This window comes from Acanthochromis polyacanthus, chromosome 1 (genome assembly GCF_021347895.1).
Source record: "Acanthochromis polyacanthus isolate Apoly-LR-REF ecotype Palm Island chromosome 1, KAUST_Apoly_ChrSc, whole genome shotgun sequence".
In the NCBI taxonomy this organism is placed as follows: domain Eukaryota; kingdom Metazoa; phylum Chordata; class Actinopteri; family Pomacentridae; genus Acanthochromis; species Acanthochromis polyacanthus.
The window spans coordinates 57,869,985-57,886,911 of record NC_067113.1 but is presented as its reverse complement, the minus strand read 5'-3'; the positions used below and the strand labels follow the sequence as shown (position 1 = coordinate 57,886,911).

General features: G+C 39.6%; 1 protein-coding gene across 1 annotated transcript in view; it reads right to left on the bottom strand.

Annotated features, from left to right (window-relative positions):
* LOC110953580 (protein phosphatase 1H-like) overlaps positions 1 to 16,927 on the bottom strand; it is a 49,534-nt gene that overhangs the window by 10,860 nt on the left and 21,747 nt on the right. The window contains exons 3-8 of the mRNA XM_022197665.2: positions 16,217 to 16,588; positions 14,105 to 14,217; positions 13,811 to 13,895; positions 10,059 to 10,177; positions 3,198 to 3,261; positions 1,417 to 1,524 (exon numbers count right to left, since the gene is read on the bottom strand). Of these exons, the coding sequence (XP_022053357.1) occupies positions 1,417 to 1,524; positions 3,198 to 3,261; positions 10,059 to 10,177; positions 13,811 to 13,895; positions 14,105 to 14,217; positions 16,217 to 16,588 (861 nt within the window). The remainder of the gene's footprint in view (positions 1 to 1,416; positions 1,525 to 3,197; positions 3,262 to 10,058; positions 10,178 to 13,810; positions 13,896 to 14,104; positions 14,218 to 16,216; positions 16,589 to 16,927) is intronic.

Below are 16,927 nucleotides of genomic sequence, written 5' to 3'. Positions count from 1 at the left end.
TACACGAGGAGATGAAAGCACTTTGAAACCAGTGCCAGACAGTCAGACAGGTGAGCTCAAGTTCTGCCAGCAGCAGAGGACCTTGTTCAGAAGCAGAAAAACGCTAACTCTGGTGACTGTAGTGCAGTGATATATATCTGACAGGGGGAGAAGCAGGGTAAGTCTAGTGGTGGATTTATCCTTTCATATAGGACATAACTCATGAGACGAGGAAGACCAAAGGAAACGTGTGCAACATCTGATTCGGAAAGTTAAGAGAGAGGTTGGTTCATATTGACAGAACAATCCCAGTCTGAGGGTTAATAGGTTTATAGAAATAGATGCTGACACGTTAGCTCACAGTGCCCAACCACACATTGATCTGATATGTACTACAACAACTAAATTATTTGGACAGGATTCAGATATTATTTTGGTTCTTCCAGCATCTATTATCTCCTGGGAAACCATTCCAAGAGATGCCACATTTGGTTTAAAAGATACTAGTAATAAGGAGGCTCCATCTCAGCACAATCAAAATGATCCTATTAAAATATCCTCAGGATGTCTCAGTTGGGGCAGTTTTAACCAGTCCTGTGCACATATTTAAGCCTGATCTTTGTTAGCATCCACTATCACACAGATGTTGTATATTTAAGTATTTAGCTTAACAAATGTAGCATCATCAGTCAAAAATCACCTGTTTTAACATTTCTCTTGTGCTTATATTGCTGTCTTAAGTAACAGAAACATGATGCAGGCCACAAAATGAAACATAGGAATGCTATCCTAGGTTAGCATGGTTTAACATAGTAGTTGAAGGTCATTAAGTTTCACAAAACACTCTGTCATGGTGTCCCTTTCATTGGTAAACCCTTGAAATGCGCTCAACTTGGCATCAAGAAAAACCCACCACCTTTGGTCGTTACCGTATTAAACAATAAAAAGATCCACCAAGTGGCACAACCAGGTACTACAGCTAATCTACAATACATGTAGAGTGTATTCTCTAGGAAAATGATGTTAGATTGGGACTCGGCAGCATTGAATACTAAAATTTTTTGACTCAGATCGGATCGAAGCAAAAAAAAACTTGATCATGGCAACCCCGTTAAACTAAAGGATTACGATTATTATGACTAAAATTCAAATATCATCACTGTCTTGTGAAAAGCATGTATCATCAAAACAAAATTTTAAAATGCATTCTTTAGACAATTCAACAGGCTAGATGGCATATTTAGCTGAAGAAAAAGGAGTTTAAATAATCCACAGTGGAACACTTAATCTTTGCATTTATCTGGAAAAAGAAAAGAAAATTCACCTCAACTTCAGGATAAACTGTGATACCTCACAACTACAGTGAATAAATTTACATTTCAAGTCACTACTGAACCCAGCTTTATCTGCTTTAGCGCTAACGCTGTTAGCTCTTACCTCAGGACAACAGGAAAGGAACGGTTTGATGTAGATGTTGGAGTCGTGGACTTTGAGGTCGTGGTCACCGAGTCCACGGGTCACACCGATGGTGGCCAACACCCGCGCCTGGAAAACAAAGACGATTTACTTTAGATTTTAAACATGTTTTTTAGTTTTACAAAACTCTTAATGAAAGCATGAACATGGTCTCATATTGAGTGATTGAACCAAAGTGGCAGTGTTTCCTCCTTCCAGTCACCATAAACAACATAGTCTCTCCAAAAACAAATTTGATGTTTTTGCTACTTTAGACAAGGGGGAATCTTGTATTTTTTACAATCCATTTATTTAACATATTTAATTACTAGTCATTTTCCATGTATATTTCTGTAGGGCCATAACTTAAGCACTACAATGGCAAGGTAATCTCCATGATTAACATGATTTTACTGTAATATTTATGTTACTCAGTTAAATTCACCCCCTAAATAACACTGTAAGGTCTTCATCTCAATTTTGAAATTTGCTAAATTTGTGACTGGTGGTGTAATGGTAAAGTTTCTGGGCTACTGATCAGGAGGTCAGAGGATCAAACTCTGATGCGGCCGCTGTCAGGCCCTTGAGCAAAGCCCTTAACCCTTCCTGTCCCAGGGGCGCTGTACCATGACTGACCCTGTGCTCTGACCCCAAATGAAATATGTGAGAACAACATTCCACACTGCTGTAAAAATGTATTTGTGACAAATAAAGGCTGCTGCTGCTTCTTGTACTTCCAAATTCATAATGCCAATCTAATAGTTTTCAACTGGAAAACACCATGGGTCAACAGCTGTTCTTTTAAATGTGCTATATATATTACAAAAAAGATTTCACTTGACAAATTCATTTTAGTACACAAATCATATAAAGAAGTTTTATGTTAAACAATGATACATCATGAATTAAACAACCAAACAAAGCATACATGCATAGTAGAAACAAAAAGTCCATTAATCAATAAAAATCCAAAAAATCTGCAACTATTATGATAATTGTTTAGAGCACTTATGATAGCAGTTGTCGCCATTTTCACATTTTTTTCCAATTCTATCATATAAGGTTTTGATTCCTTTCTTGCATTAATGGATTTGTTCAATACAAGTTAGACTGAAAATGGCAGCTGGAGTTTACATGTAATATGCAGCAAAGTGTCAAAAGTGAACTGAAACTAAACTATTCTTTCAATTATCAAATCTCTTTGCACTTGTCCTCCTCTGCTTCATCGCTGTGTGAAACGTCTTTGTTGTGACTGCTCTTTGAATTTAGCAGCTATTCATCAGACAACACTGGCACTGTGTGGCCGTCAGAAGCTGTCTTCCTCTCTGATGGAGCCTCTTGTTACGTCTCTCTTTGCACCAAACCGAATTGATTGAGAATATGAAACAAATTGACATGACTAAGAATTTAAGGCGTTTTGTGCAATTTATTTGCTGGAGTGTCTTTCGGTTTCTTCTCATCTCTCCCCTGCTCTCCCAGCAGGGATTAACTTCGCCTCTCTGAGAGACGACCGTCATCTACCGAGTGTTGTGCGTCTGCCTGAATGAATGAGTGTGTTGGATGCGGTTGTGCTGCTGGACTGACACACACATCCACAAGCTGTGTTACACATCAAGTGTTCGCCCACTCGCTGGGCGGTTGGCAGGCAAGCAGTCAATGCGAGTGTCTGAGAATTTTGGTGCAACCGATTTTCTCTGCAGTTCCAAATTCCAAAATAGACGCACAGGTCTGGAGATGTCACACAGACTCTTACAGTCACTTACCTTTTTCCCTTCACCGTATATTAGTGGAAACTTGAGATCTTCATCCTCGATGGTCTTGTATGCCCTGTGTGTGAGGAAAGACACGAAAAGCAGATCGAAACAGTGAATTTTCTCTTTTCATTCTCTTTAAAAGGCTTTTCTAGTAAATTAATTAAAGTCTCACAAGTCCCCAGAATGTCTCGTTCAGTTTTTCAGCTCAAAATACTACAAAGATGGTTTGTTTCAGTGTAACTCTACAGCATATTCGACAGTGAACTAGTGTTGTGTAGAATGGTCTGACTGCACCTCATTATCAGTCTTCTATAGGAGCCAAAATGCTGTGGTGCATTTGTATTTCTTCAAACCAATTATAGGAAGCACTGATGGTGTTTTCAAAGTAGTGACAAGGGAATTGTTTTGGTGGAACATTTGCGAGCACTGAGGCGAGCACTATCATTAAAATGGCTTATTCATGGCAACAAGCTAGCAGGGTGCCTTACTGCACAATCCAAATCCTCTGCAAAACTTGGAATTTTCTGTTTGTTTGGTTGCTGCTTGAATTGTTAATGTTGCTTCCTGTAGCGAAGGGGATTTTGAAAGAGGTAACAAGCAGATGGCAAAGACGAGGAAGAAGCCATTTGAAATGTGTGGCCAATGGTAGACTTAAACCTGCAGCTCACATCAGGCAGAACATATATGAGTGTTTAGCAACAAAAGCGAAGTTCTGTTACGAGTAGGCGGAGACGGAAAAACCAAGCTAAAAGGAGAAAAAATGACAGAAAACACAACCAAATGAAGACTTCTATCGCAACAGATTAACAGAATGCACACTGTCAGAATCCCAGTATCAGAATTTGAAACAAAAGAACAACATATTCGTCTTATGAGTTGGTGAAGACCAAAAACCGAGTTAAAAGGAGAAAGAATATCGGACACAAATTTTTCAGGTTAAAAAAAAAAAAACACCATGAAATGAATGCTGCAACAGATTACCCAGTGATGTACTACCAGACTCTCAGAATGAAACAACACAGACAAAGTTAAGTGAACATTGTGGAGAATTTCGCAACAAAAGAGCAACATATTTCACTCACGAGCTAGTGGAGACCAAAAACCGAGCGAAAAGGGGTAAGAATATTCAGATGGAAAGAAACAATTAAAAGAACGCCAAATGTTGCATCAGATTAACTGACTACACACTGCCAGAATCCCAGAATAAGACTTTGCAACCCAACATAACAACATATTTCTCTTTGCAGTTGGTGGAGATCAAAAAAGCTAAAACAAAATGTAGAGCTAAAAGAGGAAAGAATGACAGACAAACCTTTGTCAGGTGGGAAGAAAGACAATCAAATGAATGTTGCATCAGCTTAACCCACTATACACTACCAGAATCAGAATTATTCACAAAAGAGCAACGAATTTCTCTTTTAAAATGGTGGAGAGCAAAAACTAAGCTAAAAGGAGAAGGAATATAAACATCTGTCAGGCTGAAAGACACAATCAAAGGAATGTTGCATTAAATAAACTGGTGATATGCTGCTAAATTCTGATAAGCAAGCAACACAGACAAAGTTATTTGAGCATTGTGTAGTATTTTGCAACAAAAGAACAAAATATTTCTCTTACGACTTGGTGGAGACCAAAAACTGAGCAAAAAGAGAGGTCAGAATTGTCAGATGGATGAATGTTGGACTATGTAGGAGCTCTCCAATAAAAATAAAATTTAAAAAAAAGAATTGTCAGATGGAAAGAAATGCAATTAAAAGAATGTCAATGTTGCAACTAAAAACTGCCCGAATCTCAGAACAGGAATTTGTAACCAAATATAACAACATAGCAATGTATTTCTCTTACGAGTTGGTGGACACCAAAATCTAAGCTAATAGGAGACAAAACAAACAATTTTCCAGGTAGAAAGAAACACAACCAAATGAATGTTGCATCAGAATGTCCACCAATATGCTACTAGAATCTCAGAATCAAACAACTCTGACAAAGTCTGGTGAACATTGTGTAGCATTTCACAACAAAAAAAACTTTTTTTTTTTTTTTTTTTTAACAAATTGGTAGAGACCAAAAATGGAGCTAAAAGAAGCAAATTTTTCAGGTGGAAAAAAACAAAACCAACTCAGTGCTGATGTTGCATCAGATTAACTATACACTACCTGAATCTCAGAATCAAACAACATAGACTAGCTGGTAAAAACCGTGGAACATTTAACAACAAAAGAACACCCCACAAGAGAAATCTCTAAACTTCCTTCAGTTGAAAAGAAATGCTATTAAATGAGTTCTTCTGTTGCTCCATGTCTGCTTCAGTAAATGTTTATAGCTTGTCTGGCTGCAAGAATAATCATTAAATTAATATTTCAACAGTTCAGTATGCTGCTTTCATAACCAAATTTTAAAAAGACTGGTTGATGCATCTTAAAAAGTGGCTTCACTAGACTATACCTACATTGTAAGTTCCTATGGCTTTCCAACTCCACACTTCAGTTTGTATTTGAAATATCCGGCCTCCAAGCCCACACAAACATAACTGTGATGATATCAGACTTCATTAAGCTCCCCCAGAACTTTTTGTTTTCCATGATGAGTGGTGCGGCCTACGCCAAATTTCATGTGCTGTTTTTATGTTTAATCAAATGTTAATCTGAGTCTCTCCTATTCATTATCATAGCTGTCAGACTGTTGTTGTTTAGTAATGAACATATGGGCGAGAAACAAAGCGATCGCTATTCTTCTTCTAAGCTTTTGATTTAGATGCATCTCAAAACCAGAGTGTCTCTCTGGAGTGCAATAACCAGTGTTTTTGCTGCTGAAAAATTTAGCGAGAAAAGCTTGGCGGAGGGGAACCTCAGAATACACAAGAAAACAACAAGCATAAGTTCAGAAGTGCACAAATGGAGGGAGAAGGTCTACTTAGAAGCAGGGCTTTGATGTCAGGTTGAAAAGACTCCACGGCTGACGCTCATGTACTTAAACGAGCTGGATTGGGTTTGGCGTCACCAGTCAGAGGAGAATATCAGCAACTTCAAACGGCTTCATATCTGACCAGGGTTTGCTCCGTCTGTCGGCCCAATGTTTCCCTCTGCCCATTTATCTGACTCAAAAGCGAGTCGTGCACTTCTCCTGACCTGAACACAGCGCTTTCTTTCTGTCTGGCTTTTTGTGCCTTTGTGCTGAAGACACAGCATCTTCATCCATCAGCCATCATCCTCCCACCCCTGCCTGCAAACTTAACACCTCCTAGAGAGAGTCACACTATGCTAATTTATCTTCCCACTGTTTTATCTCAAAAGTGAGGAAGCTTCTGAATGAGGATGTTCATTTTCAGTGTTGTCTCAATTTGCATTTAATATATTTAGTGCTAAACACAAACATTCACTGTGTCCAGTTTCTAAAAAGTATTTAAAAAATACTTCAAAAACTTTAATATGTCTCTTAAATGCATGAATATATTTCTATGCTTTCAATGTTTTGGTATTTTTTAAAGCTGATTCATCAACTAATCAATAATTAGCGGACCAACAGAAAATCACCGATTATCAACTGATTGAATATCACCTTGTTCCAGTTCTTAGTTGTGAATATCTTTTGGTTTTGTGGAGCTTTGTTGAGCAAAACAAGTCATTTGAAGACACCACATTTTGTCTGTTAGGTTGCAATGAGCAGTTTTCACCCTTGAGGAGCTCCACATGAATGCTGCCTTGCTTAATGGCTCCTCAACAGTAGCTGCTAAGAGTAAACAAGCCATAATACCCAAAAGTAGACTTATGTGTCTCGCTTTTCTCAAAAACATCAATACAGTTCTCCAGCTGCCTCAGTTTGTGACCAAAGCTCATCTTAATTAACATCAATCTGAACAAATATGAACTTCACAACTTTTTTAAACAATGTCACATTCTAAAAGATGGCAAATTCCTTTTTTTAGTTAACAAAATAAGTTACTGTACTCCAATTCATAATAGTGTTTAAATATTCTATCTGAATCTGGTCAAAACCTAACTTCTGAGTACTATAACTTCTTTTCTGAAATGAGATAGTGTTGGAAGCCACCGACTACACATCATATTAAAACTCTGAAACATGGAATTTGTACATTGGTGTGATGCTAGCTACCTCATTGTAAATGTGAAGTAAAATTTGAGGGCAACAGGTGATCAGATTAATCATGTCTGTTCCTGTAAGCATCATTGTATCCACATTGAAAACATGTTTACCTGTCCATATTTGCAGTCTGTGAAATAGCAACAACTGCATATTTTGACAAGGCTGAGAATTTGTAGAAATAACCAGAAATTCATGTTTATATTCCATCATTCAAACTTGGAGAGTCTAATCAGGTCTGGGATTCAGGCCTGGTATGGTAACCTTTCAGGAGAGTTAAAATCGAGGCTGGTCTGTCTTGTTAGGACAGCAATGAAGGTCACAGGAAAGGCAGAACACTTTTTTTCTTTCCAGTCTTTATACATAGTCGATCCTTCCCATGTCCTTCACTATGAGTATCAGCTTCTACATTCTAGAGAGTGGCAACTAACTCATTTGTGCCTTTTTTTTTTTTATCAACATGTTAAGGTATATTTATGCTTTCCATGTCCATGTGTACACAAGGGAACACGTGATGTAAATTTCGTCAGCTGTCAAAATCCGGGAATGCTTTGGGGTGTGCTCTAAACAAGTAGTTGTTATGAGCAGACCACAAGAGATTCTCTTTAATTCCCTTAAAAGTCATTATTAAAGGAGTCGTAATGGAAGAAGTCACTGCTAAATTTGTACATTATTTACAGCCCAAATGCAATGTGAACTTCTAAATTCTCCAGATGTCCTGTGCTACGTCCACCCACTCCAGTCTGCTACACTCCAATTTGTAACCAGCTGCTATGTTTTCTAAAAAGTCATAGCCATACTTATAGTAACATCCACAGGATTCCTGCGTGTTGTTTCGTTTAGTTTGATAAGACAATGTGACCGTACGAATAGCAGACTGACGCACACTTATTAATAGAACCACAAGCGCATCCCGTGTTTGCTGTAAAGGTCTACATCTGTCTGTGCACAGGGATGCAGAAGCCACCATAGTTTCAGTCATAGTGGCCATAGCAGTGGACAGTAGTGGCTGCTGACCAAGGTATGAAAAGTTGTCCTAACTCATGCAACATGTTGCTTTTAAGTCTTGCAATATTAAGTCATGTCTCCATCCTTGTATGCTTTCTGCTTCATGGAGACACAGCTTGCAGTTCAGCCGAGAAGTTGCACAATATTTGCCACAAAACTTTTTTTTAAAAAAAGATTGTTTTGGGCTTTTGTAGCCTTTGGTATAGAGGACAGTGGAAAGAGACAGGAAATGTGGGGAGGAGAGTAGGGGAAGAACATGTAGTAAATGGCCATGGGTCGGACCGGAACTAATGGCCGCTGCGTCAGGGATTATAGCCCGTGTTTACGGGTCGCCCACTCAACCAGTTGAGCTATGGGGGCACCCCTTTCCACGTAACTGTTGATCGCAGCTGAACCGGTATGACTTCACAGGTATCCTGAAGAACTCAAAACTTTTAGTTTTTTGTTTTAAGCAAAATGGTGAAATATTTGGCAACTATGGCAAATGAAGTGATGATGTCATGATTAAAATATGATTTTAAGGTTAGACTTAGTTACTTTTCTCAAAACTCTCAATGATTAGCTGAAAGCAAGTTGGGAAGGCGAATACTGAGCAATTCTTTCTGTTTTTACAGTTTCTGGCTCTGAGATATGGTGTATTTTTGGCAATTAAAAAAACAAAACAATCTCTTTCAAACCAGCTGAGGGATATTGGGAGTCAGAGGGGCAAGTTGTGCAACAGATTGTATAACCTCATTATGCTGGGTTAATTTTTACTACCGGAACTTGACTGTCACATGTCTGTATACTCTATATACTGAACTCTGTATGTACAATAGAGTTAAATGCAAGAAAAATGTCCCTAATGGGACAATGAAGTATATAACGTATTCAGGTAAACAGTTTGAATACTAATGTTGCTCTGCATTTAATAAATGTGCAAATAAGCAACTAACAAGTCTGCCAGCTTAAATGGTCATTAGGCAACAAAGCTGCTTCTTGTTCCTGGTATCCCCAAGTGAGCAAAAAGTTACATAATGCAGAATTAATTGTCTCAATGGCACGTAAAACTATAGCTGTGTTTTATTTATTCAATCTGCGGCAAGAAAACAACCATAAGAGATGGATAAATTATTCAAAAAATGACTCCAAATGACTCTTTTTCTTGGCCGTGAAGAGAACGCTAAGAGTGGCGGCACATCCTGGCTGGCACATTTCTGCTCCTGTGGGGCGGCCTCACTGTGAAATATACATCACACACTACAACAGGCACAGCACTGTATGCGCCTGTGTGTGTCAGTGAGTGAGTGTCGGTAAAAGCACATCTCATTACGGGCTTTCACTGCAGCCACAGTCGAGCAGCATGGTGCCTCGCTAACCCACATAACATTGCACAAACAGGACCATCCCTGCTGTATCATTATATCATATCAGGTTTAGACTGCTCCCTCATTAGCTCTCTGCTGGTCTCTTCAGCCCCCACTGCATAGAAGAGAATAAGAAGCAGCAAAGGAATGACTTGCAGGAGCACAAACTCACACCACAGTGCGGAAAAACCCCCCACATTTTCCCACATTATTGCGTTATTTAATATGGATGCAGCTGGAGAGCGCTGGGGGTTTGCAATCCCAGAACATTAGCAGCTTTCATTTCAAATGGGAATTTCGGCGGTATAAATCATGGAAATGGGGACATTTCGGGGATGCAGGTGTCTTAAAGTGCTCGGGGTGGAATAGAGTGTGGAAACGGATAATGACAAAACACAAGAGGGGAGGTACGTACCATCCGTTCATGGTGAAGTCTCTGTAGAGCATCCTCTTGCCCACCTCTTTCCTCTGAACTCTCCGGGGGAATTCCAGGTGCGTGAACTCATTCCCTAACAGGTGAGGCTGCATGAAGCCCTGGAGGACAGTGTTGGAGTCAGTCAGGCAGGTAAATGTGCAGCAGATTTGCAGATCAAATGACAATTTCATCCATTTAGTCAGAATCGGAGGGTTTGGTTGCAAGGAATTCGACTCTGTGTAAACAACAGTAACATAAAGGTTAAAAAAAAGTGTTGCTACTAAGCGTTACAAGACAAATAAGCAGCAGTGCTACAAGTCAAATTAGTAGCAAGTGCAATTAACTCTCCTGTTGTCCTCATTTACGGGCACCAAAAAATGTTGTTTCCTTGTCTGAAAAAAAAACAGAAATTCAGCAAAAAAAAAAAAAAAAAAAATCCCCAAATCTCTGAAAATTTGTAAAACCTTCAGGAAGAAAATTCCAATAATTCCTTAAAAGTTTCCCTTAAAGTTGTATTTATAAAATCCCCAAAATGTGGCAAGAAAATTCTTGTAAATATTTTCAAAATATGAGTAAAAATCTTCCAAAAAAATCCTAAAAATATCTAAAGTGATTACATATATATATATATATATATATATATATATATATATATATATATATATATATATATATCAGCAAAATTTCTAATATTTTCTTCAAGTACATTCACAAAAATCTTTATAGTGTGCAGCAATGTGCAAATTAATCACCTGAGAATGTGCAGGGCTACACAGCATGTGATGTAAACAGCTTGGGATGTGCAAAAGGATAATGATAATCCTATTTTAAAGCTGTGTTAAAGCTAAATAAAGACATACTGGCCAATGTTTACATAAAATATAGCATAAAGTACAGCATAAAAGCTTAAAAACATTAACAAAGATGAAGATACACAGTGGGTGGGATGTTGCAAGCTGAAAATAAACCTCTCAGTTTTCTGGCAGCCACAAGATGACATATTCATGGTGCTTACTTCCAGTGCCAAGACCATGTATCTATGATAAGCTGAAACTGATTGATAATACACTCTGTACCCATGCATTCGCCTAAAACTCCAACTTTCCTCGGCAGCAAGCAAAAAAAAGCAACAGCAATGAGCTTTTTATGGCTTGTGCAAAACAGAAACCGCTTCCTCTAATTTTGCCTTTGACACACATTGATTCCTTTCATTCATCAAGCCAAAATGAGACGTGGAAGCGCGCAAACATGAGTCACCGCTCGCTGCCATTGTCTATAAAAAGGTCAATCACAGGCAGCTATTCTGAGCCGACGAGCTTCTCTGAGCGTCCTCACGTCGGCGGATTTGCTCTGCTCAACAGCCTCCGTAGGAAACTGACGGGACAGAAGTGTCTTGCTGATTGTGCTGCTTGTAGTGTGAACTCAGCGGTCAGCAGTTCTCAGCTCCGCAGGGTGAGTGGGGTCAGTTCAGGTGGCTCCAACTGTTTGTACAGAATCGGGATAATGCGGCGGCTTCGTATGGCATAACTTAGAATGTGTATCAGTCAAGACTCAGATTGCATTTCAGCTAAACATTAGCGGCATCATGCAGCTTCATGCTTCCAAAAAAAGGTGTATAAATACTTTCTGTATTCCATCCATCCATGTATGTATTGGGGCTGAATGTAGGTGAGAGGTGGGAGTAGGACACAAAAACGCCAAACATCCTGCCTAAAGCCAAGACTAGCAAAGCACTAAACCCTCACACACTTGACTGAGCTGTAATGTTATGTTCCAGACCTCCCTATGATCCGCGAAGTATTGAACGTATTTTATTTTATTATTTACATATATATTTTAAGGTTTTATAATGCTTCTATGTGAAATAGACAAAGCCAGGTGCTGACAGAGGAGTCTGATGCTACGGTCGCTGAGCCAATCAGTGCCCACGCTGTATACTACGCATTTTATTTAGATTAAATATTCTTTTAATATGTTTGAATTATAACTTCTTTATATTGTTTTCATTTTTTAGGCTAGAAATGGTGAGTGCACAGTGTGTTTGATGACTTCCTGCCACATTAAGTATAGTGTGGCTCTCAGTGTTTCAAAATAAAAGCATCCACCAGTTGCAGAGTGCATTAAAGGCGGATATCCTCGCTCCTGCATTCTTCAATGCAGTTCGCCACAATACTCGATATGCAAAAATACATATTTACTGCAAAATCCTGCGAAGTAGCAAAAAATCTGCGATACCGTGGGACCATGAAAAGTGAACCGCGATATGGCGAGGGACCACTATATACATTTGTAAGCGCTCGCACAGGCATATAAAACACATTATTATATAAAAAGTGAATTTGGATTCTTGTATCATTTGGAGTTCGATGAGCTACTCAACTGATCTATCTATCTATGTTTATGACATCACAGCAATTCTAGATTTTAGCAAACTACCAAAAGTCAGGAAAGCTGCACAACAAGTGTAACTTCTATGTGAGTCTTTGACTAAAAATACAAGCTGCACTACAAACGTGCAAAAAATAACCACTACAGTGTACAGCTAGATGCTTTTACATAAACTTCCTGGTGGATTTCCCCCCATGGACACCATCAATGCTCGGTTTGTGTACATTTTGTTGTGGGAAGGACAACCATGTTTATGCTAGAGGTGTAAAAATGCATCGATCTGGATGGACAGACATCGACACATGACTCGCATTTGCACTTTCAAATATAGACTGAGTGGTGACCTTGTTAGATGTCAGTAACTTGGTTCTAACTGCACCAAGTTCTGACTTTCCTGAAATTTATAGTTTAAACACGCAGCGAAGGTTAACTCAAAAATCCTATTTTAATGTAAATTTTCAGTTTTGTTTTATATTCTATTTTATAGTAACTGGTTCGCTAAGAAAGTTTCTTTAACAAATTTTAAAAAATAATTTTGCACATAAACATGAAAAATGTGGCACTTTACAGTAACTTTATGTTTGTGATTCCATTTTCCTATTTTTTGGAGTTAAGGAAAGAATTTTGTGAGTTGATAGTATCAATGTTACTGATTGTGTTATTGGATATACATCGTCTCCTCTCAAACATGGGCCACAGAATCAAATGGAATCGACTTTATGCTATTGACAGATATATGTACAGTATCGATCAAAAGTTTGGGGTCACCCAGACAATTTCATGCTTCCCATGAAAACATGAGATTGTATGTTCATTAATATGCACTGTCCCATCCAAATAAACAAAATAAAATAAAAAAAATTCGAGGGTGCTACTCAGGACATTATATCACCCCCATATGGACATTCTACTCCCTCAGGGCCTTCTCCTGCTGAAGCACACTACCATCACGGGCATCATGGCTTCAAAAACATATACAAGGTCTCCAGATGTCATCAAAAACATGTTTCCATCTAATGATGTACGTTATCTTTTTCATTGTCATGTATGATGCCATCTCTTTACTGGAGGAACGTAACTTAAGAACAAACAAACGTCACAGAGATGATGATCTTATTCATAACTAGAGAAACTGCAGTGTGATTGCTGAAAGCGGCCACAGCTTGATTGCTGTCGCTGCAACTTGTTCTTAGGTTAGGTTCCTCCAGTACAAGTGTATGTGCAATCCCTGGAGAAGATGCAGCGTGATTGTTTGTAGTTGCTGCCGTTTGCACAGGAGGAACCCGCGAACAAACTACCTTAACCACAGTCACCACATTTGTTGGATCCCGTAAGTAAAAATGAACTGCACGTTGTTCTCTTACCAGAAACTGAAGTCGCTGTCGCTCTGACTCTGGCGTGAACTCTGTTGACACGGGAATGATCTCATTGTTTCTGATAATGATAGCCCTGCAGACAAACACAAACTGTTGGAGAAACATTGCACATGTAGCCTGACATTTAAAAGAATATGCAGCTCTGTTGGTTGAAGCTTCTGTCTCTGCCCCAGTATGTTCATGTACCTCCATTACACATATTTGGATCCCCAGGGTTTACTACAGTGTAATTACCAACCCCTCCCTCATAGACATTCCAATCTGAAGCACAACCACACATACCTGCTGTCACCCGCGTTCCCAACGTAGAGTTTTCCGAGCAGGTAAACCACAGTGAGAGCCGTGCAGCCTCCTGTGACGTTATAAACTTGCTTCTCTCTTTCAATCTGGGCGTCCTGAGGAAAAGGAGGCAGTTTTGTTAATCTTAACATGCTGTAAGAAGACAATCGGAAAGAACTTCTAAAAAAACAAAAAACAAAAAAAAAACAAAACTCCCACCTCCTCCCACGTGTGACAGTTAAATTTAAGAAATGTCAACAGAGTTAAAATTCCACACTGCATTCAGCCCACATAGGCAGAAGGAGAGGAGAGGGAAATAATGAGAAAGTGAGCAAGAGGCAAGATTGAAAGAATCTGATCAACTTTTCAGAGAAGTGTGGGCACCGCTTTGGATTATTGATCGGTTTAACCTGAACCTCTTATTGACCGCGTGGCAGTAAACAAGAACTTGTTGTGCCAGCCAGACATGTGTGTGCATCTTGACTTCACATGCTGAAATTTAATCAATCTAAGTACATTTCATCATGCGGATTTACAATATTTAAACGCATGTTTGTACGCTTTAAACGTTGCCTGCCAAGGGGAAAAAAACACACAAGAATTTTTCCACATTCTGCAGATGGACCTTCCTGATGAGCAGCTTTTTCCTCCCGGCTTTAAACGGTGGATCTTTCTTTTTTTTTTCCTGCAGAGGCCACGGCTTTAACTGATGCAGTGATAATCTCCAACAAAGGAAGTGAAAGCAAGTGTAAGAGTGCTGCTTTTCACGGGGGAAAGGTTGGTAGTGGGGCTCTCAAGAGGGATTTTTTTCCCTTACATTTCTGGTCCAGCTTGAGTTGCTTTACGTTGCCATCTAGTGGTAAAACTGTGTAAACTTTAGCTGATGAAAGACACGTCTTTACAAAACAGTGATAATAAATTACACAACTAAAAGTGTACGTTCTCTGTTTAATAACATACAAACTGCAGATCTCTGGTATCTTAAAAAGTAAACTATTTTTGAAAGGCCTTTAATTCAAAAGCTAATCATCTGGTGCATTTCTATCGATTGCTGCCCTTGAACTACAACAGGAATCAACAGACTGATGTGAACTGTCAACTTTTTACCCAGAAGGCATCGTTTCAGAGGCCAACTCTCTGACTCCAGATGCCAATTTGTCTAAATAAGCTGCAAACAGAGATGCTAAAGGTTACGGTCTTAAAATAATCTTGGAGTGCATCTGTGTGTGTGTTTTTGTCCTCAGGTCAGAGCATCAGTGTGTGAGTCTACATACGATGACACATTGATGCTTCATCTTTATTAATCTAATGTTGTCGTACATAATAATATATCAGTCAGAGGGACTAAACCTGGACTTTTACATTTTTACTTTACATTTTGCTGCTAATGCTTGTGTACTTTTACTTAAGTCAATCTTGTCATGCAGGATTTTCACATCTAATGGAGTATTTGCACATTCTTCTACTGGTACTTTTACTTGAGAACACGATCTAACATTGTGCCGTCTTCATGTAAAGCTTTGATTTAGTTCACAGAAATCATAAAATCCTATGTTTTGTATATTTACAGATGGTGAAGTGCCAAACATGTGCCTCATGAAGAGTCTTTTCTTGATTTCTTGAAAAAGGTGAGCGCCCTGAATGAACAACAGGCTATCAAAATCACGGAAAGAAAAAGCAGTCTCGCTCCGACTTGTCAAATTTCTTCCACATTTTCAACGGGACAAAAGACTCTTTCACTGTGCTGATTTGTCATCGCAGGAAAACACAGCCGAGGCGTCGCTAGTAACATCAACAATGGTGTCCCTGAAAGCTAATTACTAATGTTATTAACTGCACCTTTTCCTCTGCAGCTGTAATATTTCAAGCTGTCTGCTGGAAAATAAAAGTCTACAGAAGCGTAAATAGCTTTGGGGTGGAACGGAGGAAGGAAGAGTGTGGGCGGTGAAGATGCTGATAGCGGAGTGATGACAGTTTTTCCCAGAACTGTGAGGCCAAAACAAGTGACCCCCTGCAGGAGGATAACAAACACTTTCTGCAACTTCATTTCTCTGCATCCCGGATCCTGACAGTAATGAGTCCTGACAGAGGGAGTGCTCGTCACCTGCCTCTCACCATCTCTTTGAAGGCGTTCTCTATGGCTCCGATCACCAGGCTCTCGTGTTGGATCTTCTTCTCGGTGAAGAAGCGGGGCGGAGGAGGCGTGCTGCAGGGGGAGCCCGGAGCGCCGGTGGCCCCTCGTAGGGAGGCGGCCCGGGTCAGGGCTCGGTGAGGGCCGGGAGTGTTTCCCTGGAGGTAGGGATTCATGTCGGGTTCCTCCCCCATCACGGTGGGAGGAGGGGAGGCCAGGTTGCGTAAGATCTCGATGACGGCCTGCAGCTGACATGCGATGTGATGCTGCAGCAGGCGGGCGGCGACGACGGCGGCACCTGAACCAGCATGACCGTCGAACAACGCCCAGTAGTGGAAGACGAGGCCTTCAGCATCCTACAGAAATGTGGAAAACTCAAGTTAGAGAGAGCTAGATCAAACATAATCACATTAAAACATGATATCATAATAAAATGATAAAGGGATTTTCATCTTTTAGCCTCTACTTCATCAGAAAAAATGCAAACTTTTACACCCACTGATCAGAATCTCATCCACAGATTCACCGTTTCCATGAAGAAAATTTATGTCGATCAGGACAAACTCACCAGTGGGGTTATAAACTTCAACAACATTTTACATCTGGAGTCCGTAAAATTCCACTGAAATCATGACATATGTTTCTCTAGACATCATATAACCAGGGTTTCTACAGCTTAGCCCCAAAAGCCGGTT